The 23,164-nt window shown below is 37.6% G+C and overlaps 1 protein-coding gene, 1 long non-coding RNA gene and 1 pseudogene across 4 annotated transcripts; 2 read left to right on the top strand and 1 right to left on the bottom strand.

Annotated features, from left to right (window-relative positions):
* Positions 1-2,013: 2,013 nt before the first annotated feature.
* LOC143445564 (liprin-beta-1-like) lies at positions 2,014-12,403 on the top strand. Of its 3 annotated transcripts, none has more exons than XM_076944751.1 (21): positions 2,014-2,180; positions 2,827-3,059; positions 3,149-3,331; positions 3,793-3,903; positions 4,112-4,174; positions 5,887-5,980; positions 6,228-6,277; positions 6,792-6,871; positions 7,032-7,119; positions 7,271-7,346; positions 7,467-7,595; positions 7,817-7,943; positions 8,312-8,473; positions 8,589-8,748; positions 9,014-9,176; positions 9,645-9,823; positions 9,994-10,110; positions 10,300-10,488; positions 10,737-10,970; positions 11,083-11,142; positions 11,246-12,403. In XM_076944751.1, the coding sequence occupies exons 1-21, from the start codon at positions 2,066-2,068 to the stop codon at positions 11,264-11,266; spliced, it is 2,634 nt and encodes an 877-aa protein (XP_076800866.1). In that variant the 5' UTR covers positions 2,014-2,065; the 3' UTR covers positions 11,267-12,403. The 3 variants fall into 3 exon arrangements, with proteins under 3 accessions (XP_076800866.1, XP_076800865.1, XP_076800864.1); XM_076944750.1 differs by having other exon boundaries at positions 6,225-6,277; positions 7,274-7,346; XM_076944749.1 differs by having other exon boundaries at positions 6,225-6,277.
* A 40-nt stretch (positions 12,404-12,443) lies between these two features.
* On the top strand, positions 12,444-13,833 carry LOC143445565 (ADP,ATP carrier protein 1 pseudogene; annotated as a pseudogene).
* A 286-nt stretch (positions 13,834-14,119) lies between these two features.
* On the bottom strand, positions 14,120-20,118 carry LOC143445566 (uncharacterized). The gene is made up of 2 exons (XR_013113835.1): positions 19,925-20,118; positions 14,120-14,836 (listed from the first exon to the last, which is right to left on the bottom strand). It is a non-coding gene; the product is annotated as an uncharacterized LOC143445566 (long non-coding RNA).
* Positions 20,119-23,164: the final 3,046 nt, after the last annotated feature.

Here is a 23,164-nt window from a genome sequence, read left to right as displayed (position 1 = left end):
AGTTGGCGTGTACCCCCACTATATTACTGCATAAAATAAACTAATAACGCTTCAAGAAATAGTTAAGCGACTTGGCATAGTGACATTTTCTTTCCTCGCTTCGGCGTAGACATTTAGGATGGAACTTACAAAACGTTTTCAATTTTTTTGGGTCGATTTTCGATCTTTTATCGACGTTTGACCACGATTTTGGACATGGTTTCCCACCAGAAGTTAAAATTTAACGTTATCACGTTAAACTTGAATTCATATTCGATCAGAAATCACTAATTAGCCGCCGTAGAAATCACTAATTAGTGCCGGCAGACACGATCGTAATTAGCCAGCAGACACCTTTTGCTAGAAGGTGTCTGCTGGCTTGACTCAGGTAAACTTCATGATATACCGGCGTGCATTGCTAAAATCTCGTGTAAGCCTATCAGGATTCAGGATGTGCGCTCATGCCATAACATAACAACTAAAGACAGATTTTGTGGTAGCCTAGTTCGTCATATGATTAATACTGACTTTTTGCTGTTTTAAGAGTCAACATTAGGCGTAATGTATACTGAAGTGAATTATAACTTAGGTAAAAATCACCTGTGGATGTGAGAAAGTTTTGGGGATAATTTAGCCATGAAAAGTGAGGTTTTAGAATGGTGAGGATTAGGCTAGTTTTAGATTAATTTTGTGACTTTCGCAGGTTAGTGTTGTCTCATTTGAAGCTTTTATCTCTTTTTTTCTCTTCTTATGATTAGATTTGGTCATTCTTTTTACCAATCCAGAAAATCACAAAAAGTAGGCTACTACTGATAAAACTGGTAGCTTGCCTTTTCTTTCCCCACCAACATTATATAATAACCGTAAACATCAACAAAGAACTGACCCATAAAGATTATCTTTTCAAGGTATGCTGCAATCAAGATATATCGCGGCCAATTTTTATAAATTACTGAAAATTTCTTCATGAAAATCCGACAGTTATAAAAAAATAGGGTATTGGACAACCGTATGGGAGAGTAAATGCAAAATGTTCTTAAACTAGGCCTATACTAATAGAAATAAATGTGCCGTATCAAAGTACTATATATATATAGGCCTAGAGGCCTGTATTTTTATTTGGTGTAAACTGTTACTGTTGCATATTGTTACCATAGGCCTATAGGCTATAGCCTAGTTTTTATAGAGATAACAAAGTATATACAGTCGACTCCGCTTAATTCGAACACTTTGGTTCCGCTCACTTTTGGCCGAATTAAGCGGAGAAACGGCTTTGTCCGAATTAAGCAGAAAATCAATTGTTTGTTTCATGGTCATGCATAAAGGTAAAAAATGCATTTAAAATACTTTACTGTTGCGTAATAAATGAATTGCAGCTGCGCTATACTGCAGTAACTGGCACTGATCGCATAAAACGTCTTCGTTTACTTTAGTGAGCAATTTCACTTTTTGTGCTAAACTTTTCTGTACAATTTTGTCCTACGAGATGGACGCAATTGTACCGAAGTAAAAGTGACTATGAAGCTGACACGGCCTTATATGCGTTCATTGTCGATTGTTACTGCATGCATCGTCATTGTTTCACCATAATCACTCATAATGCAATTGAATCTTGTCTTAAAACGAATGAAGTACTGTTTATTGTATCATAAGCTAACGATGGAATTGCGAACCTGTGTCCGAATTAAGCGGAGAATTGTCCGAATTAACAGGATTTTTTTACGTTCAATTTTTACTTTTGTTCCGTTCCCGAGCATTTTGGCCGAATAAAGCAGTTGTCCGGGTTATCCGGTGTCCGAATTAAGCGGATTCGACTGTACTATATTCTTATATATTTGATTTACATTAATAATTATATAATTATTGTTTGGTGTATTTTAGTCATGCTGTATATTATACATATGTTTTGTTTGGAAAGAAATGCAACTCGAACTCAACTGCGCACCGAAGTAAATGTTGACAAAGTATATTGAGATCACTGTCCGCCATTGACAACTAATTGACAGAGTTGTGATGAATTCTCTGAAATATTAACTTGAACTCTCTCTTATTAGGACAAATGGTCACACTTATATATAAGTAAATAATGGAAACTAATAATGGTGAATTTAGTGACAGACTGGACTTGATGAACAAGCGAGCTGCCAGTGACATGCTGGAAGATGCCTTGCAACATTTCGACAACTTCATTGACGGAACAGGTTGGTAAATTTTCAGATCAATCTGCAACTATTCTGATTATGACGTTTAAAAGTTTGTGTATGGCATTATTTTAACAGCTTGTTGTTTTGATACTTATTTCATCGTCCTAATCACATCGTTTGGGAGGCCATTTTGTATATATATGTGTATAATTACTCTGTCAATTGTTTGAGAAGGTAGTGCTAGTTGTTGGCTCAGCTGTGTTGTTGTAGATTTCAACTATTATTTGACATTGGTTTCACTGTTCAATACTCAATGATGCTACACTGACATAGTGACATCGCACTAGTATTGCTTGTGGGCATGTCATCATCAACACGTGTTTTTGTTTGTTAACTGCAAATTTGGTCTTACCTAATAAAATAGCCTGACTGGAGTAAACTTAATCTTCACAAAATTCAGGAAGACAAGCTCTGTAATTAAGTCTCAAGCACAAGCGGTTAGTTCCCACAGTTTGCTGAAAATGTTTTCAAAACCAAATCAAGCATTTACAATGACTTTAAGTTCATTGCATTAAATGTTATAGCTATGTTTTGAATTTTGATCTGCTATTCATGATTTTCATCATGATGTGAGAATATCATTTATCATGAAGACGTTTCATTCATTAAGGTGTACCACTTAACAATATTTTTATTCTCTCAGCCAATATGAATGGAGTAGAACAACTGAGTGATGATGAAGATTTAACGGACAATAATCCCGAGAGCGGGCTTCAAGGTGTCGCTCTTCTAATGGAAGATCTCCGAAATGCTGTCGAAGCGACCCTGGACGCTGAAGTTGAAGATAAAAATGAGAGGAAGGCATTTGCCGAAGCTCTCTTGAAACATATTTCTCGTGACACTCTTGCTTTTTATAGGAAACTCTTGAAAATACAGGTTGTGCTCTGAATTCTTATTTTTTGTCAATTATTATTGTGCCAGATAACTTACCGCACCATCTCACTGCGCTTTGGTGTTTCTTGCAGAATACCAACGAAAACGAGTCCGACAAAATAGTTCGCTTACAAGCGGAGAACGACTCGCTGTCACTACAAGCAAGCGTACTCACCGATCAAATTGAACTTCAAACGGAGAAGTTGGAAGAAATTGAAACACAACTGAACGAGGCAGTGCGGAGGCTTGAAGGTGCTGATGCCAGGTTACAGGAGGTTGGTTGTTGTTTTTGTTCGTAGATCATCACCATGTACATCTTTCAGCTGCTATATGTGGCACTGCAGCTGATTAAAATGGCAGAAGTAATATAAATATGTATATAATTGGTGCTTACTGCTAATCGTGCTTATGTGTTATATTCTAGTTTCATTCATTAAAAGTTGAAGAACATGCTGTTATTAATTATGTATATGCAGTGTGATTATTTACAGATTTTCTTTAGTTGGCTGCAGTAGTATATATCCCATGAATTTCAACAATATAAATCTGCATTGGTATTGTACTGTATATTTAATACTGTATGAGTTGAACATATACAGTATATAGATAACGTAATATATGAAATGTAATTACATAAATGGTCATTACAGACGTTATGGTGTAAGTTATGTTAAATGGTTAATACGATGAAAAGTATTGGAATATTGTCATAGTTTGGAATTGTCTGCTTGCATAGGAAGTGGCTGCTAAAACCAGACTGGAAACACAGAAGTTAGAATTGCTGAATGAAATGTCCAATTACAAAATAAATCTTGCACAGCGAGAACAACAACGGAAGCTAGAAAAGGTAGAACAATTTTTCGTTAAAATGCAAATTTTCTGATTTTGAATAAACTTCAACAGTTGAATTGTTTTTGAAGCATATTGTATGTAACAAATGTAGCCTACACTATGCAGCGCAGATATATAAGAATGTTAATTATGTGAGATACTGTATTGGATTATCTTTGTGTAATTCAGGCATTATTCAAATCGTGTGTCTTTGTTTCTTCCAGGTTGGCTTAGCAGAAGCTGAGAAAAGAAGACTTGATGTTGAAGCCAGATCAGACCAATACAAGGTATTTATTCATTTTCTTACTACTTGTTATTACCCCTACTATCCAATTACAGATGAAGATAATCGCCAATTTGTCCAATTATATTAAATATATATATACATCATTTGCTAAACTGTGTTCTTTTTTAATAACAAACTGACTTGTCAATTTTTATGCTTCATGTCTCAGACGAGTCGGTTGTCCGCATCACAATGATAACTTTTATGATCACATGACATGTCACAATACTACCAACATGTTCATCTTGTATTTTGTAAAACTGCCGAACGATTCACATCCCCCTGAGTTAGTTCACTGTGTGTCACTGCATCTATTGAGAAAATGGCAACAGAAAAAAGAGAATGGATGATGCAATCTCAATGCAAAGTGAAATGCGTATCTTGATTGACAGTCGTTAATTCACTTAGATACATGTAGTTTGCACAGTTACATACAAACTTGCTAGGCACGAATGCTTTCACGTTTTGTGTAAGTGCAATATATGCATGTCCTTCAAAATACATTTAAAATTGTTTCTTTGGACAACAACAGCAGGAAATGTGGTGTCTAATATGTCACCAGTCATGTAATCTTTGTAAGTTACGATGAACTTGGGCTGCTGCGTTGTCATTAGGTTGACCATAATTCAGCCATCAGCCTTTTGTCAAATGCTTTTGAGCATAGGTTATTGGCAATTGCAGTGGTTGTTTTACCAAGCGTAGCAGTCCGTGTATATTTAGACTGCATTTCTATTGTAAGCAGCTGCCAAATTTTTCCTTAAATGGGTAACTTTAGAAGTAAATTATTACACCTTCACCCAATTTATAGGCGTATAACAGTTGCTCTATGAAATGAGCAAGTTTGAGCCGCAAATTTTTAGACTTGTATGACATCTATGAATTGGTAGATAATTAGTAATTGGCTATTTTGCCAATTAATTGGTGGCAGCTTTTCAAGTGATTGATTGATTCAAGTGATAAAATTGCTTTAAGATGTAAATTTTCAAAACAAACTGGGTGCATGTGGTTCACCAGAATATCACGTATCACGATTTTATATAAAATGCGTCCGTTATTGTTAATTCTCATGCAATTTTTTTGCAGGCTGGGAACATTAAATGCTTTTCAACAGATACTTTGTGCGTTTTGAAATAACCGAATAAAACACCTATATATATACGTATATATATATTATATATATGCTGTAAAGCTATAAATAGGCCAATTAATCAGTGGTAATTGGCCAATTTACTTAAAAGAACAGTTCATCTATAGGCTAAATTTAATTCATAATTTGTCTTTAATGACAGTTACAATATATAAACTGTATATAACTATGTATATTGTGTACCGTATATATACAACATATATATATAACTTATTTACAGTAGCATTTTTCTGACACAAATTGATGTTTTCTTTTTTAATTCCATGTCTTTTCTATAAGCTAATGAGCAACAGCTAATCTACATACAATTTGTAATGTTGTATCTATTATCTAAAATATGATATCTATGTTTTTGTTCTCGATTATATTTCTTTTTACACTTTTCTTCTTTTTTCTTTCAAAAATAGCTGTTGATGGAAAAACTAAACAATCTAAAACACAAATATCATAATTTGCGAAATGAAATAAATTTAACTCTGCTCAGGTTTTTCCTTTTTAGTTTCATTCTTTCCCTCATTTTCCTTTATTCCTAGTTTGCACAATTTTGCTAAAAATTTAATCTACAGCAACTGGCGGAAAATCTCAAAAAGAATTTCCATGAAAAAGAAAAAGAAATTGAGAGATTAAAACTAGAAATTGAAAGTCTCAAAAGTGCACCAGGTAGGCGGCTGGTTGTATAAATGCTAACCATTTATCATCAATTCATCAGTGCACCATTGCAAAGCAGTCTGCGTTCATTACACAATATATTACTACTGTAAACTATTTATATATTACAATACTATTTTAAATTGTATTGGATAGATGGCAAACTCATACAAATATTTTCTCAGTTTTGGATTAGATAGTTTCAAATATTATTTTGAGTCAAAGTGATATAATACATTTCATGTTTTCTACGCAGCAGTGAAACTGACGACGCCAGATGAAGGGATAGTCCACGACCACGAAGAGAAGGTTGGTTTCATGATGGTTGTAATGGCTGATTAATTATTATGATTTATCTTTTGCCTTAGGCCTTAGGAACAGTTCGTCTTTACTTTGTCCATACCTGACATATTTTACCTAATCATGGTATGGTGTAATAATCTTTATCGTCGGGCTAAATAAAGTATTTGCATGAATTAAACTCGGCGATGATTCCCATCGCTTGAGCCTCGGATACCAAACTAGCCTCTGTGCAGGTTCCGTTTGTCAAGTGTTTTTATGATTTTTTTTACATCGTATTGCCCGAATTTAAAACTGTCCACCAGGTCCACTAGACAGTAGCAAGTGTTGTTAATGCCTTGCCCAAGAGCATTACAACAGTATGGCGCTACACTAAATATTTCTAATCCTGGGCTCAAACTGCTTGGCCACCGAGCGGCCAATAATCATGGTTGATTAAATATATATTTCATTGACATTGAAACGTTCAAAAACACGATTCCATGCTTCATAACCTTTACAACGTGCTCTACTGTTTTGTCAGGACCGGCGTTTGCTCCAGCTTCGGATGCCAGACCCATGCGCCACCTCAACACCACTCTCCAATGATCAGAACTTCCCAAGGTAATTTGCTTGCATCCTAAAATGGAACAATGTGAACATACAGGTCTACTGCACTTGGTGTTAGCTTCAAAATTTTGCTATTTATCACGCATAGTCAATGAAATACAGCATTTTGTCTGCACCAAATGCAGTCCGTTACTTCTCAATGACTTCTATCTAGTGTACAACATTCCAAGAAAGTCGATACACCGGATGACGCTACTGGGTCACATTTACCAACCACCCCAACCAGTTATTTTTCTCCAAATGTAAGTTGATTTGTGTGAGAATTTAACTTTGTAATTGTGTCTAGCAAATCCACAATAATTCGTAATCAAACTAATTTTGAAATATTTTCCGCAAGGGGTTAGGAGTGATGGCTCCGTATATGTTTTACTTAAGCAATTTTTTTGCGATTAGCAGATTCGAGCTCAAAGTCTTGAAAAGCTGCATACCGTGAGGGCAGCAAAGACAGACCAGCATTTAAGCCAAGATGGTTAGTTAGCTACTGATTAATTATTCAACTAAGCTTATCTGACAAGAAACACATCCTGCAACATGTAAAATTGCTGAGCAAAATCAAGTGATTCCGTAATTTTTTTACCTTTTCAATCAGACGATGGAAGAGCAAAGCACCCAAGTGGAAGCAGTGGCATCTTATCTGATGCCACGACCTCACCACTGAAGGGCACTTCATCGTGGCATGCGTCGAATTCATCAAAATCCAGCAGCACACCAAATCTTGGTATGTGAGCTTAGAACAAATAATACTTAGCTATAAAATAATAATACCTATGATGGTTGTCAAGTCCAATCTTTTGGTGTTTGTTGAATTATTTCAATATTTTCTTTTCTAGGTTCAGGTTTCCTTGTTATAATGTTTGTTCTGTGTCTGTTCATCTTCATCTGTATTATATACGCTCGTATGAAGTTCAAAATGTTAACAAACCTTTATTGTGAATCCAGCTTTGACAGAAACAGGTTTGCCTCCTCAACACCTTGCCCCCAGCAAAGCTGGCCCCCACAATGTGTCCCCACACCCTGATCATTTTCACCAAAGGAAGAAACACGGATTCCGAAAATTTTTCACCAGGTATTTGCATAGGAAAGTGAATCAAGTTATCCAATACTAATTGTCCGTTATAGGTCCTTAGGAATATATTTACTACATTTATATAGCTGTCAACTATACTAACTTCGTACTACATTCACCATATTGAGTTTGTTGAATTTAATGGTGGTGCGAATTGTCATGAACAAGTTGATTACATCTTTCCTATCATGACTGTTGTAGCCTTTTTTGCTTTTTCCTGAGCATTCGCACGTAATATTTTGTCATCAGCCATGTCTTCACCGTGCCAATACTAAAAATTTAAGAAATAAAATACATAAAAGCAAATGCAAACACATAAAAGTAATAACAACATAGAAAGCCGGTGACATCTGATAATGCTTTTTCAGTTTTCGTCTTCGTCGGAGTCGATCGACATCTCTTGAACCTGGAGCTATGACCGCGGAGGGAATCGCATCGGAAAAGGATGAAAACTTCCAGCGTGGGGGGCTGAGGTCAACAGCAGGTCCGAGGCTTGGCTGGAATCCAAGAGATCAAGTCCAACCAGTTCGGTCAGTTTAAATCAGTGTTAAGCGCGACATTGATCTCGTAGCAATATCCTTTAATATTTCTTTAATTTTAGCCTCCAGTGCTTCAGTGCATTATTGTTACATTCTTGGTTTTTAGACCAAACCACAACGATAACGTCCCTTTCCAACGATGGGACGCTGACCAAGTTTGTCAGTGGCTGACTGACATTGGATTGGTGGCGTACGTTGAATCTGCACGCAGTTGGATCCAAAATGGGGATACATTGCTACGGGCAACCAATCATGAATTGGAAAAGGTACATTTGTAAAAAATACGTGTCATAATACATCACAATGCGAGCTACATAGTATGGATGAAGGCCTTAATTTAACAAAGTTTTTGTGAAATAGTATTCAAACCTGCTCGGAAAGTGCCAGTTTCTTTCCATTATGAGCTATGCAGCCTGTAATCGCTCTTCTATTCGGCTGTTAAGTCGCACATTAGTTGATTTGTCAGTGGCCTGTTAATTCCATCATTGCTAACATTAACCTTGAACGACTAAAAATCTTCTGTTGACTTAGGAGCTTGGAGTGCGCCATGCCCTCCACAAGAAGAAGTTGATGCTTCATCTCCAATCCCTTGCAGGAGGAGGAAGTGATGATGAGGAAATTGCAGGAGCAGCATCGATGAACGATGTTTGGGTTGCGAGGTGGCTTGACGATATAGGATTGCCGCAGTATAAAGGTAAGCAGCTCGTGAGGTTCAAATAAAGGGGGTTATGTGTGGGTTACAGATCGAGCACGGAGAGGGGACCTGGCTGTGCTTCTACACTTGTCTGCTGATAATTTTTTCTCGGCTCTCTGTTAAACTTTTCTTTCATTTTAAAGCTAAAAACATCTCAATTGCGTTATATTTATTGTTAAGGGGATTTAAACTTCACAGTAAAGTATTATTTTTGCTGATGTGATTGGGATAATTTTAAATTGAAAGGTGTAATTTTTCCACTTTGCCTTGTACTGGCAACGTCTTAATAATGTTAATGCAAATCTTCAAACCTTTTAAGTGTATATAAAATTTATCTTTCCCGTTCATTGAAGATGCTGTGACTCACACAACATTTGTATCTCAAGTTGTTCACGATTCCCACCTTTTAAATTTGCGCTCAATCTGATTTGCCGAATCATCCTTCACCTGTGATTATTATCGATGCAGACGCTTTCCACGAGTCATGCATCGACGGACGGACCCTTCATCATTTGACCGTCAGCGATGCACAGAAGTTGAAAGTCTGCAACCTCTTCCATCTGATCAGCATCCGACGAGGAATCGAGATGCTCCGGAGGTGTCAGTTCGACCCGACCCAGCTCAAAAGGCGACCGGTCCATAAAGGGGTTGGTTGTTAAGTTTTCAAAAGATTGGTCACAACCAGAGGCGGGAAAATTAAGGGATTTTTGTTACGTAACTAAAACGCCGAAATATTACGTCATTCTGACGCTGTTTATCAGAAAACCTTTTGCGTCGTCATTGAGCATATTAAAACATCGTTCGTCTCATTCTGTAGGACACTGAGGACGTTTCCTTGTGGACGAACCATCGTGTGATGGAATGGCTCAGATCAGCCGACCTTGCCGAGTACGCACCCAACCTCAGAGGAAGCGGGGTGCATGGAGCCATTATGGTACGGTTGCTATGACAACAGTGTCTTCTTCCACTGCTCTCTTAAGAATTTTCTGGAGCATTGCTGCCTACGCGCAGTACATATTATACATATATATATCGCAGAAGTACTACACGGGTGTCATTTATTCTCAAGGTGCCGTTCAGTATTTTCTCGTTTGTTAGATAAAGATATAACTTCCCTTTCCAGGTCCTCGAACCTTTGTTTACGTCAGAAACCTTGGCTGCGTTGCTTCATATACCGCATTCTAAAAGTCTGCTGCGGCGCCACCTCGCGGCCAAGCTGGAAGAGGTTTTACCTGCTGAAAGCGTCCACCAAAAGAAGGAGCGCGCTAAAGAGCCGGGTTATCAGCCGCTTAATGTGACAATAAAATATAAAGTAAGAGTCCATTGCGAAAAGTGGTTTTTTAAATATGTTTTTGGGCGCTGAAACGGTATTTGTAACGCAGTTTCATAGTTTGTACTGTTGTACTGCGACTACAGCTGAAATTTAGAAGTTAATCTTTAAAGATCGCGTTCTCTTTAAATTTCTTTGCGTTCGCCAAAGTCGAATTTTTTAAAACCCATGATTCTGTGTATTTGTTGCAATCTAAGAAAAATTAAAGCACCTTGCGTTGATTTACTTAGGTTGGACGTCGATCTTTCGGTGGGTTCGGGCGATTGCGAAGTTCGTCTGCCGCGGTTGCGTATCGCGAATTCGGCAGCGTTGAGTACGTTTGCCCGATGTCGTCAAGCGCGATGTCTAAAACTATGGCCGGGCACAGAACAGACTTGGAAAAGCGAATGCAGATTGTGGACATGAAGGAAAAGCGCGGAGCGGACGATGAAGGAAGTTCCGCGGATAACGTCGAAGTTATTGAGGTTTTATCCACTTTATTTCTGGAAAATATCGATCCAGTCATTCGAGTGTTAGCTGGAAGTAGTTGGCAGCATTTTTTTTATAATCGCGGTAACAATTGCTTGATTATTTCAGCTGGACGAAAGCGCGACTCGTGAAATAAACGCATTTTCGAAAGAAATCAACACATTGACGGTGAGGCTTCTATTTGCAATTCCCTCTTGTAACGGTTTTTCTCCAGTATTTTTGATATTTCTTGAAATAAGTTCTTCAATTATTGAAATATTTTACTTTCCAGAGCAACTGGGCGACAGACTAACCTTGAATGTGTGACAAATGTGACGACATCAACGCTTTTATTGATATTATTGCAAATATTTTTCGTAGTTTTTTACATTTGATACTTTCTGTCATATTAGCATATTCGTTTTTCATATTTCCTACTGATGGTGCCAGGCGCAGTTAGTCCAGTGTTGAGGAATTTCTTATTTTACCCGAAATTTTTCATTGTAACTAGCTTTTTATACTCATCCTCACTCGTAAGATCGTCGTTTTGACGACAGAAATCATATTATGACGTCGTTAAAGGTTACCTGTAGCCATTGAAATGTTAGTTGTTTTGGTGATGATATCGCGGTTTTGTTGCAATAGATGAAATTCATATTAACTCGCAAGTTATCTTGACTGCGTTAATGTATTTTTATTTGCTTCGCGAGCTGCTGCTAAACACATGGAAATCATAATTCGAAAATTCTCCATCTAACCTTGATTTGTGAGTTAGTTGAATGGACGGAGGTTGGCGAATATCGATTTGTTCGCTATTTCAGGTCGTTCTACCGTGGAATGATGTCACTTTGATAAACATTTTTGCGGACATTTTTCGTCGCATTGTTTTATGCTTAATTTGACATTTTTATTGTCAATTTTCGCCGATGTCAGTTAACTCTAGCTGGTTACTAGGATTGTACTGCTTATTTTCACATTTACTGATGCCTTTCCTTCACGCTTATTATGTTTTTAGGACGCCCCGTTTTTCCAATCAGTGTATTTTTAATCTCTCGTTTGCACCCGCCTTCGTCAGTATTCACTTTGGCCTTAATTACCGCCAAATATCACGTGCCTTCTCCACATAAATGCCCGCCTACTCTATTTACGCTTTGTAGCAAATCTCTATGAAATTTATTGTTTGCCAACCTGGCTAATGCGTGACTATCTGGTCACTTGGTCCTCTAAATATAAAGACTATGACGTCATCGATGTGTAATCTTTGGTCTGAAAATGCTGCTTTGAACCTTGTAAACTTCTTGGCAGCGTATTTGTGTCAGAATTTAAGTTGTCCCTGTGAAATATTTGTTGCTTCGTTTTGTAAATGTTCGCAAATCTGATGCATTTTAATGCTTTTTATCGCGCTCATCCAAACTACTGACCTAACCATGTCGCCTTTCCCTTTCAGGAATTAAGGCTGAAACTTCGAATAAATTAATATGACGTAAGGTTGTGATTTCTATGGCGCTCTTTAACGACAAAAACCCCAGGATGCAAGTCAGCTTCTTCACATTCACCCGAGACATGCTGGTGGGGGGGTCAGCCGCCGCGGTGGCCAAGACAGCCATAGCTCCCATCGAGAGGGTAAAACTGCTGCTGCAGCTGCAGGCGACGTCGACCCAACTTCGTCCTGAGAATCAGTACAAGGGGATCTTGGATTGTTTGGTTCGAATCCCGCGTGAGCAAGGCTTCGCCTCCTACTGGAGAGGAAACTTAACGAACGTGTACCGCTACTTTTGCACCCAGTCGCTCAACTTCGCTTTCAAAGACGCCTATAAGGTATACTTTTGCACTAAATTAAACCCGGGCAGGGACCGCTTCTGGCGCCTTTTTCTCTCCAACCTGGCGTCGGGGGGTGCCGCCGGGGTCACCAGTATGTGTATTACGTATCCGCTCGACTTCGCCCGGACCAGACTTTCAGCGGATGTCGGCACCGGCTCCAAACGACAGTTCAACGGCCTCATACATTGCATACGCGTTGTCGCAGCCAAAGAAGGCGTGACCGGCTTGTACAAGGGACTGTCTTTGTCAATCCCGAACGTGCTTGTGTACAGGGCGACCTACTTTGGAACATTTGATACGGCCAAAAGCTTGATGTCTGGCAACTACCGGTCACCGATTGTGGCCACTTGGGTGCTGGCACAGGCCTGCACCACAGTGGCCGGCTTAATAGGTTACCCGCTGGACACTGTCCGTCGCCGAATGGTCATGCAGGCTGGGCGCGAGCTCAACCAACGCCATTATAAAAACACTTTAGATTGTTGGGTTAAAATTTACAGGACGGAGGGCGGGTTACGAGGCTTCTACAAGGGGGCGCTCTCGAACGTATTTCGAGGCGCGGGCAGTGCTTTGGTTCTTGTGTTTTACGATGAAGTGAAAAAAGTTATTTGAATCAATGCTTTGATTTTTATTTCTTTCGCCTATTATTATTATTATCGATGCGCTGCGCTAGATTTTTTGACTCTTTAAACTTTTTAAAAGTGTCGTTTTGTATTTCTTTTATGCTTCATTTTTTCTTCTGTTGCCTTTTCTTCAAACGCAGCATATTGCTTCAGCAGGTGTGCTTGTGAAAAACCGTCCATGAAAATTAAATCATTTACACTGGCTAAGTATTGGCTGTTTGTGTCATGAAGACCTAGTACCTAGTTGTGCACATAGCGGCAATACCCAACACGATAATATCCTAACCTACTCAATATCGTGTCGCTTGCAAGTGTATTTTTGTCGTCGAGCGCATCTGTTACTTTCACAGCCAAATTCCTCCAATGAATAAGTTTCTTTGCAAACTGTTTGGTTTTTAAGGCTAAGTGGAGCTACGTGAGAGATAAAAATACCGCCATACTTGCTCGTCTGTGCAAATATTTGTGAGGTATCGTTGTAAGCCACTCCGCGCCTGTATGTACAGTTGTACACCCCACCGGTGTCACGAAATATAATCCATCTCGCGACAGGTAACTCGCAACACTTAAAATTTTATGTTGGTGTTTTAGTTTAAACTTTAGATTAGAATCAAGTGATTTTGAGCCCCATTAAATCTCAGAGACAAACATTCGTTTACAGCAACATCTTACAATATTCTGGGGTCACCAGCTTGCTAGTTTTGCAACCAGGATTTACAAATTTGAGATAACCTTTTCGTTTATTTATTCCCATACTCACAAAACAAAACCAGTACTGTCGCCCAACCAATCAAAACTCTTGGTGTTAGCGTTTGTCATAGGGGTGTGACTGTTGCGTCATATAGGCTCTTTGTTGCAAAAACGTTTCAAAAATATACATTTTTTTCAAATATAGCAACGCAAAACACCGAAATCGTTATTATTTATCAGAAAACAGTAAATTATAAAGAACAAAGCTTTAAAAACGCAGCGAAAAAATAGTGCAAATGTGGTTTACGTCTTAATGATTTAAAAAAAAACTTTACAGAGTTTAACGTTTGTCTTAGTTGTTGAAACATATACAACGCGTCAAATGCACAGGTTGAATTTATGAGGACGAAAACAAAATGAAATGCGTTCTATATCTCTATAAAGTACGTTTTACAAATTGCTACAGTAACTAAAAGGAATGATATGCGCTAAAGTACAATAACCTTCAGATTAATTAAACTATAAACTATGCGTCATAAACGATAATTTTCCACAGTACGGTTAAACTAATTTTAGGTACAGCTGTTTACTTTCTCAACCGAACATATTCGCTACAGCGACAATGAAAACAGTCAGTATTGTCATGGTAATAGGAGTAACGGTTGTAGCGCCGCCAGTGGTGCTTTCCATTGCAGCAGCAGCCGGTTGGGTTGGCCCCATGCCGGAAAATTCGTCCTGGGCTGTGGACATTTGCGCTAAAAAGAAACAAAGAATTTGTCAAATAATTTTACGTGCAAAGTCAGTTATACATATACTTTTATCTTGTCAACATAGCCTACCACTTAATGTACAATTTCATCAAAATGTGGGTGGCCTTAATGCTTTGTTTACGCCGCTCTGCTTATGACGTAATATTCAAAATCTGGAAAAATCTCACTTTTTTAATCGGCAATAGCACGTTTTATTTCACTGAAATAAATGACTCTGCGTAAACTGTTGGGGGTTTCATAAAATATTTATGAATTTGTAAATTTTTTGCAAATGTCATCACTTGTCGCTGAACCCAACAAGCAACCCAGCTATAGCACCAGCGTCATATGAACTATTGTAGTTAGCCGGAAATGGTAGATTGCAATTACGCATCCAACACAACAATACAAGACAGATATACTTTATAGTGTGATTTTAATTTCTAATACAACATGTCTGCTCCAATGTTTAATATAAATTGTAAATTATTTCAACAATTTTTGGCCCATGTTGGGATATTTTACATAAACACTCGCCGTCTAAAGCACAATACTAGTTTACTCGTGATTGTGAGTAATTCTATGTCCATTTTATAAATAAACGGATATAATTTATCCTGTTTATGCTGAAGAAGTAAATTGGCCGCTTGTTTGTCTAAATTGGGTTGGGTGGGCGTGGGAGAGTTCCCGGCTGCTCGCAAACTTTGTTATTACGTAACGCACATTTCGAACTGTTGTGTTAAGTTAATATTTTTCAATTAATTATAAGTGATTTCAACGTTTCAGCTTTGACTAGGCGTTTGCGGCGACTATCGCCGACTAGTTAACGTCCCAAAAAGCACAAGTTTGCTTATTTATAATGAACTTTGTAGCCGAGTTGTAAATTATATTTAATATTTTGTAAACTTTCAGATAAGTTGACGCAAACACGCGATACGCTTGGAGGACGTCATAAGACATTAAACTTTACATTCACATCGACCAAGTAAGCTACAGACTATACCAGATATTCAAAAATTTAATATTTAAACATTTTTATCAAAATATTGCTCAAAACAATCTTATAATATCCTTGTTTTAACTTTAATTGGTGGCAGATGTTTTGGGTGTTTATGTTTTGGTTGTGATTACGGCTGAACTTGAGTCTTCCTGAAATCGTCTTTTCTGAAGAATTCGTAGATTTAATTGAAAAAACGTTTTTGATTTAAAAAATAAAATATTCCTTGAAATGGAAAAAACCGAATCGTCTGCGTTTAAAATATCTGACATGTTTGTAAATCACTTCCGCATATAAATAGAAACACAAAATTGTTCCAGAAATTTGTTATTTTGTTTACCTTTATAATCATAAATTCACTCCATCATTTGGTCGTAAAAATCCTTTTTTGACTCTTACAACGAAGCAAATTGATTACGCAATAAAGCCACAGCAACGAGAAATGAACGTTGACAAGCAAATCCTTAACTCGAGGTCTGATGTTTGCCTATAGCTACAGCCTAAGATACTTTTTGACCGGTCGACATCATTTTACCTCTGCGACCTTCCTTAAGACAATAGCGTAGATTGTTTGCCAAGCCCGTTTGCTGCAGAGAAAAGTGGAACGGACGAGTTATTAAAATAAAGAGGGTAATGGGTGTAGCGTAACCCCACACCCTGCAAACTTATTTATCTTTCCAATCAAATAATTTCAAGTGACAAATTTTTTGGTTTCAAGCGCTGAAAGGTATCTCATCAATCATTGCTGTGCAAAAACGTTATCGTACCTGCAGCTAATTCCTGGTTAAGATTATTTATCGATTTCAGGAGTTCAGAACAAATATTTGCCATAATTTAAACGCCAACCTCGGATGGAGCGAGGAGCCTAACAGTCAAGCAATAAATTTTAAGCCGCTTTTCAACTACACAAACTACACTCTATACATTGATTTCAAAATTTTAAAATAAATTGTTTTTAGAATTTTAATTCAAGTTGGCAAGGTACGATAGCTAGCTATCAATTGGACTGTTGGCGATTGTCAATAGAAAGTCATAGTATAACAAAACAGAAGTTTGATTCTAGAGGTCGATATATTCACTCTTTAGTTACATAAAGTAACAAACTATTAAAGAAGTAAGACTGTCCACTTGATCCACCTGGGTCCTTTTAAACTGGTCAAATAAAACCAAGTTTTTGAGAAACGAAAATCAAAAAGGTTCAAGATTTAACTTTTTTCCAAACCATTTATAAAATCTAAATTCTCAAGGGTTTACTTAAAATTAAACTTTGGTAATTGCAATATTTTGTGGGGGCGGGGTCCTAGCACGTCGCTATTTTCCCCTTGTTTTCGCTGCTGACGGCGATACTTTTGTTTCGTGTTAATATGACGTCAGAACGGTTACTAGAATTTCGACGTTGCTGAGCAATAGCAGCCATAGCATCTCTAGCCCCGCGCTGTGGGGCAACTTAACACCATTATTACGGAATTGGTGACAGGTAAGTTGATAAATTTACGGTAACTTGTCGCTTTTAACTTGTAATACCTCGCTCAAGTTCCCTAGAATCTATATTGTACGTTCGGTTACATCTCGCTTCTATTCCTACGCGTTGAAATCTTTTGTGACGTCATTAGAGATTACAACGTACTATATTTAAATCAGATTATTGGTAAATTTTTCAATTAGATTAACGGTAAAGCACGTCACATGCAGTGCGATGAAAATACCGCTTGTGGTTCTTGCGATTAATCCAGCAACAAAAAAATAATCCAGAACACGTAATAAGAATCCCATAACCACCATGTTTTTTTTGAATATTTTTTAAATTCTTCCGAAACTAAAAACGAAACAAAAATTGAACTAAAAATGCAAACTCTGAATTTATTCAAAAATGTCAGAATTATCCCCAATACAGAATTATCAAGGTTATATTCAGAAAATGTTATTGCTATTTCTAAGAACTACAATATTATATGCATGGAAGCAAACATAAGCAAACGGTTATGACGCATTAATTCATGTCGGTTATGACGTCAAAAAATATTGCTGTGCGTTGCTAGGAGAAGGACTGGTTAAAATCGCCACTAACAGCAAGTAAATATCTGTGTGAGCGCACCTTTGACTAAACGCCTGAAAATATTGACTTGTGTTGTCAATATAGCTCATTGATGAAGTTGTGCTTTGATGTCTCAACAAACGTGAAGATAACTTTCTCGTAAATCATCGCCTTTTTATCGCTCGAAAAACCGTCGAAGTGTTGAAGCTAAAAGCAATCAAGATTTAAAACAAAGAGGGAGATGCTTTGAGAGTAATAAATTATTCTTTGGTGTAAACCAGGGGTGGGCAAACTTTTGTACTGAGGGCCACATTTGAAAAAATGTTGCAGCCGGCGGGCCGCACATTCTCATTACAAAGTAGGAAAATTTACCAGGTGTGTAAATAAACGCATATTCATATTAAACACAATTTTTGTATTTCACACTCAGTTACGTTTAAATCTATGCAATCATCATCACAAAATTTAATGAGACTTGTGCAACTGTTCACAGTTTTACGGTTACGGTAGGCCTACGGTAGCCGCTACCGTAATTGTATTTTATGATCAAACAATTGAATCAAGCAATGCGTGAGAAATGTATGTTGCAATACATGCGCGACTGACGCCTTACGGTATTACGGTAGACCTACGGTAGTCGCTACCGTAATTGTATTTTATGATCAAACAATTGAATCAAGCAATGTGTGAGAAGTGTATGTTGCAATACATGCGCGACTGACGCCTTACGGTATTACGGTAGACCTAAGGTAGTCGCTACCGTAATTGTATTTTATGATCAAACAATTGAATCAAGCAATGCGTGAGAAGTGTATGTTGCAATACATGCGCGACTGACGCCTTACGGTATTACGGTAGACCTACGGTAGTCGCTACCGTAATTGTATTTTATGATCAAACAATTGAATCAAGCAATGCGTGAGAAGTGTATGTTGCAATACATGCGCGACTGACGTGTGTGTGTTTCCGCACTGAAAGTGAAGAGAAAAACACACTCGTAAAGGGAATAATATTTTGTCAGGTAACCTGTTTAATTGAAACAATAAGTGATGAGTAGGAGTTTCTGCAAGTGCCGGCGGGCCGCAGAAAATGGACCCGCGGGCCGCATGCGGCCCGCGGGCCGTAGTTTGCCCACCCCTGGTGTAAACGTTATCGGCGCCTTTGTGTTAAGGGAATGTTATTTCGCCTAACATGTTATTCATGGGTGAAAATGGGTTATGAAAATCTGCTAGAAATGCACAGACCAGTTTTTCACACACGGAAAATCACCACGTAAACTTATAAATATTTTATGTCTTATCATGGCAAACTAGCGACAACCTTGACGGTATTTTCCGGTATATGGCTGCTGAAATGGATAAATATGGGGCCGATACATGGCGATACATGGAAACACGATACATAGCGGGCGTCCCAAATAGGCTACACATTTTGTAAATTGCAGGCTTCCGCATAGCTTGGAATTTACATTCAACGTTTGAAGGAAACATGAGACGACGATTTTGTAAACAGACCTTAAAGATTGACGATAAAGGCACTTTGCACTTAACGAAAAAATGTCCGCTTTCGCATTGCGGTACCATGTCGCCTTTATTACGGGTTGTCACATGATGTCCTAACATGACCCTTGGGTAATTACTTCAAATGAATTTTGTTAGGGAAGGAAACTTGTTACAAACTTTCAACAATTTCCTTCGTGTTTTGGTCTTGTTTGAGTAAATTGTTTTTCCATTAATAAACTGTACATTCGATTTGTGCCCATATATGGAAACCGACTCGAATGTGACAACTAAAGAAATAAAAATGTCAGCCTGGTCGTAAAGTATTTAAAACTCATTTTGATGTAGCACATGAAAAACAAAAATTAGAGCAAGATCGAGGATCTGGAGAAAAAATTTGCTCAAAGTTCTGTTTTAACTTGATTCCTCAGAGGTTTAACTGATATTTTTTCTTTTAAACGTGAAGTAAAAACTAGGCCTATGTCAACGTATAGTACAATTGTTCTTTTTCAAATTTCAAACTTTCACAATTTTACAAAAGTTTTCATAAGTTATTCACTCACCTAGCGCAAGGACAAAAAGAAAAGCAATTAGCAAAGCAGTTGAAATTCTTGACATTTTTAATCTTCTGGAAGTTTCTGAAAATATTCGATTCCTCAAACTCGACCTGGTACAGTCTTAGAGATCTCCACAGTAAGCGTCAATCCTTCGCAACGGGTAACGGTTCCAACACTGAATCGTAGCAATCTCACCAACTTCTTTCTCTTTTTTCCCTTCTCACTTGACGGTGCCGTCACGTGACCATCGAGGCTCCCGAACTAGTCATGTGACCGCATTTGAACGCCAAAACGTTTCCATTTTGGAAGAAAACGCAACGGGTTTATATTCTGGTATAAGCATATCGCTTAAACTAATATTTGGAGACAAAATCGCCATTAAATCATCGGTTGTCAACCAACCAGAAAGCGCATGTTAATTGAATTTGATTTTAAACATTTTGTCCACTTTGAATATCGTTTTACTTTCACCTGTTTACATGCGGTCGCACTCAGTCCAAAACCGATTAACTAGTGATAGTAATTAGTAATAAGTTAATAACTAGTAATTAACTAGTAACTAGTAATTAAACGATTAACTATAGTAACCGAGTAATCTCCAATAACTGACCTAGTGAGTTTGTATATTTGTGCAAGCAGCAAGAACATTATTTGCGCGTATATTCGACGAATTCTGGTTATTTTTGGATTTAACGACAAAACTACACACGGAGGGTAAAAGCGTTTAGAAAACTCCGACTTCGTGCCAAACTCTATCAATGGCCTTTAGTCCCTGAAATATTTAACACTATTTTCTTTGAATACGCACTTGATGGTGTAATAAAGTCGCTTGTTCGCCCTTATTTAAATCGAATTGACGGGAAACTATATGTAGCGTTTTTCGTAGGACTTTCTGCTCTGATATAATATACTCTAATTATTAGAGTCTAATATCTGCGAATACAACTGTGAAAATGGTTTAAATACGATTTTATCATGAATTCTTCAGAACTTTATTGTTCATCGATCTTGAATCTATTTTCATTAGAATAATTGTCCAACATTTTCATTGTTCAAGTGAGCTGAGCTTAAATGGTGCAAAGATAAAGTTGTCACTGGGAATTACTTAAAGCGAGGAACAAATCCAAAAACAAATTGATCTTATATGAAAGAACATTATTAAATGAACACGTCGGAAAAATATTTTTTTGACAAATAGTCCGTGGTTAGGTAATTATCGGCAAAAGAAAATCACAAAAAGTCTCAGTTTCTGACCTTCATCGTGACGTAGATGAAGCTTCTTGTTATGTCATACATTAGTCAAGTTGCTTAACAACATGCTGCAGCTGTAGCTTTCCTTGCGTGGTAGTCAACTGAAGCCGGAAGTGTAGGTCATAGGAGTTTAGGCTATCTTCAATTAGTCGTTATGTGAAGAAATTAGCAACGTAAAACATTGCTATAGTTGAATAAATTACGATTATTTTCAACGTGAAAAATCAGGCAGCCCAACCATTTGCGTCAGCGAAGTCATCTTTTTGACCGCATAGGCTACCGGTCCAACCGAACCTTAAATTCTACATTTTTACCTAAACTTCACACCGAAATAAATAACCCAAACTCCGTATAAGAAAGCTGATATAAAATCTCAAAACTATGTACCAGTACACAAAAATGTCGAAATTATATTGCTGCTTTTGTGCTGCTATCTTTTGTACAGTGAGATTACGTCAGTGTAGCGATATTTACTCGTCTTCTTCTGTTGATTGCATCATCACGAGGTGTTATGAACTCATAGCACGGAAAATAGACGCGTCACTCCCCACACAGAGTTATCTGTTAAATTGACTCCATCGACTCAACACAGAAGGATGACGAGTTGGAATTTCCAAAAACTTTTTTAGTTGTAACTTATAAGCAAATTTGGCGTGAGCTCGGGTATACACTGTACAGTCGTGAGCGGATAAATAACCACCCACTGCTGTGGTGACAATCCCGGTGCCGCCGAATTCACCTGTGTCATGCGTTTGTGCTAAAAATACTTCAGACTTGACAGGAGTTTCAAAGCACCTTCAGCTAAACCCATCAGGGTTATAATTCGCCAACGCGGAAAGTTTTTTAAACACTTGAATTGATCCGCGGAAACGAGTGACATTGAAGCCATAGCGAAGGTTATGAAATCAGAGAGTGCATTTTCGCTTACTGTCCAATACAATGATTTAGAAACTTCTTTTGAAATCATCCCACTTTCTTGTTTGTTTAACAAACCGGGAATCGACGTCTTAAAAAGTCAGTTTATTTTTCCTAAAGCAATTGACCAATCACAGTCAAGCATATATCCCTAGCGTCCTTTTGAATTCCAAAACTATCCATTGACAAAGAAATGCAAATGAGTTCTTTCGGGACCACCACGTCGCAGGAAACACCCCCAAGCGAAACCCGATTTTCGTTCGTGACAAATCCGTCATGTTAGAGTGATTTTGTTTGCTGATAATTTCGCGCTGTTCTTTGATCGAACGTCGGTTATTTCGCGATAAAGAGAAAAAATTCCAAAAAGCGATCCACACTGGATGTCTCGTAAATAAGCATTTACTGCTTCTTTGCTTAACGATGAAAATCAAAATCAAAGATGGAATTTTCTCTTTACTGTGCCGACTCGGATCTCATTTTCAGTTCAAACGTCAACTTTAATGACTGTAACTTGACGTAATAGTCAAGCAATAAATTTTAAGCCGCTCTTCAACTACGCAAACTACACTCTATACATTGATTTCAAATTTTTAAAATAAATTGTTTTTAGAATTTTAATTCAAGTTGGCAAGGTACTATAATAATTATTGCTAATATTGATAAAAATTAAGATCAAATTTGGAATTTTCTCATTACTGTGGCGGCTCGGATCTCATTTTCAGTTCGAAAGACAACTTTAATCTAAATGGTGGGACCGGGAGTAAATTAAAGCATTGATGCATTTCGAACTGGCACCAGACAACGTAAATATATGTTTATTTCCTGAAAAGCGTAAAACGATAAAGATCTGTGACCAATCCAACATGTAGGTCCTATATTTTTTTCAGGTGACCTGAGCTTTAACTTATTAGAAGCTACAAACGCTTTGCACCGACATACCGGTGTTAGTGCAGAGATTTCCTGTAATACAGATACATAAAAGTTTACAGCTCTTCGGCATTGCTTTAACAAGACCTAAACGCTAATATAAGTTCCATGCGCATGCTACATGTTATCATAGAAAATTACAGATTAATTACA

The sequence above is a fragment of the Clavelina lepadiformis genome, chromosome 2 (genome assembly GCF_947623445.1).
Source record: "Clavelina lepadiformis chromosome 2, kaClaLepa1.1, whole genome shotgun sequence".
In the NCBI taxonomy this organism is placed as follows: Eukaryota; Metazoa; Chordata; class Ascidiacea; order Aplousobranchia; family Clavelinidae; genus Clavelina; species Clavelina lepadiformis.
The sequence above is the reverse complement of the archived record's forward strand: the minus strand, read 5'-3'. Positions and strand labels throughout refer to the sequence as shown.

Excerpts from the sequence above, each read along its gene's own strand:
- LOC143445564 (XM_076944749.1), top strand. The coding sequence starts at position 2,066 with ATGGAAACTAATAATGGTGAATTTAGTGACAGACTGGACTTGATGAAC. Across the intron at positions 3,332-3,792 it reads CTGATGCCAGGTTACAGGAG|GAAGTGGCTGCTAAAACCAG; the intron begins GTTGGTTGTTGT and ends CTGCTTGCATAG. Across the intron at positions 4,175-5,886 it reads CCAGATCAGACCAATACAAG|CAACTGGCGGAAAATCTCAA; the intron begins GTATTTATTCAT and ends TTTAATCTACAG.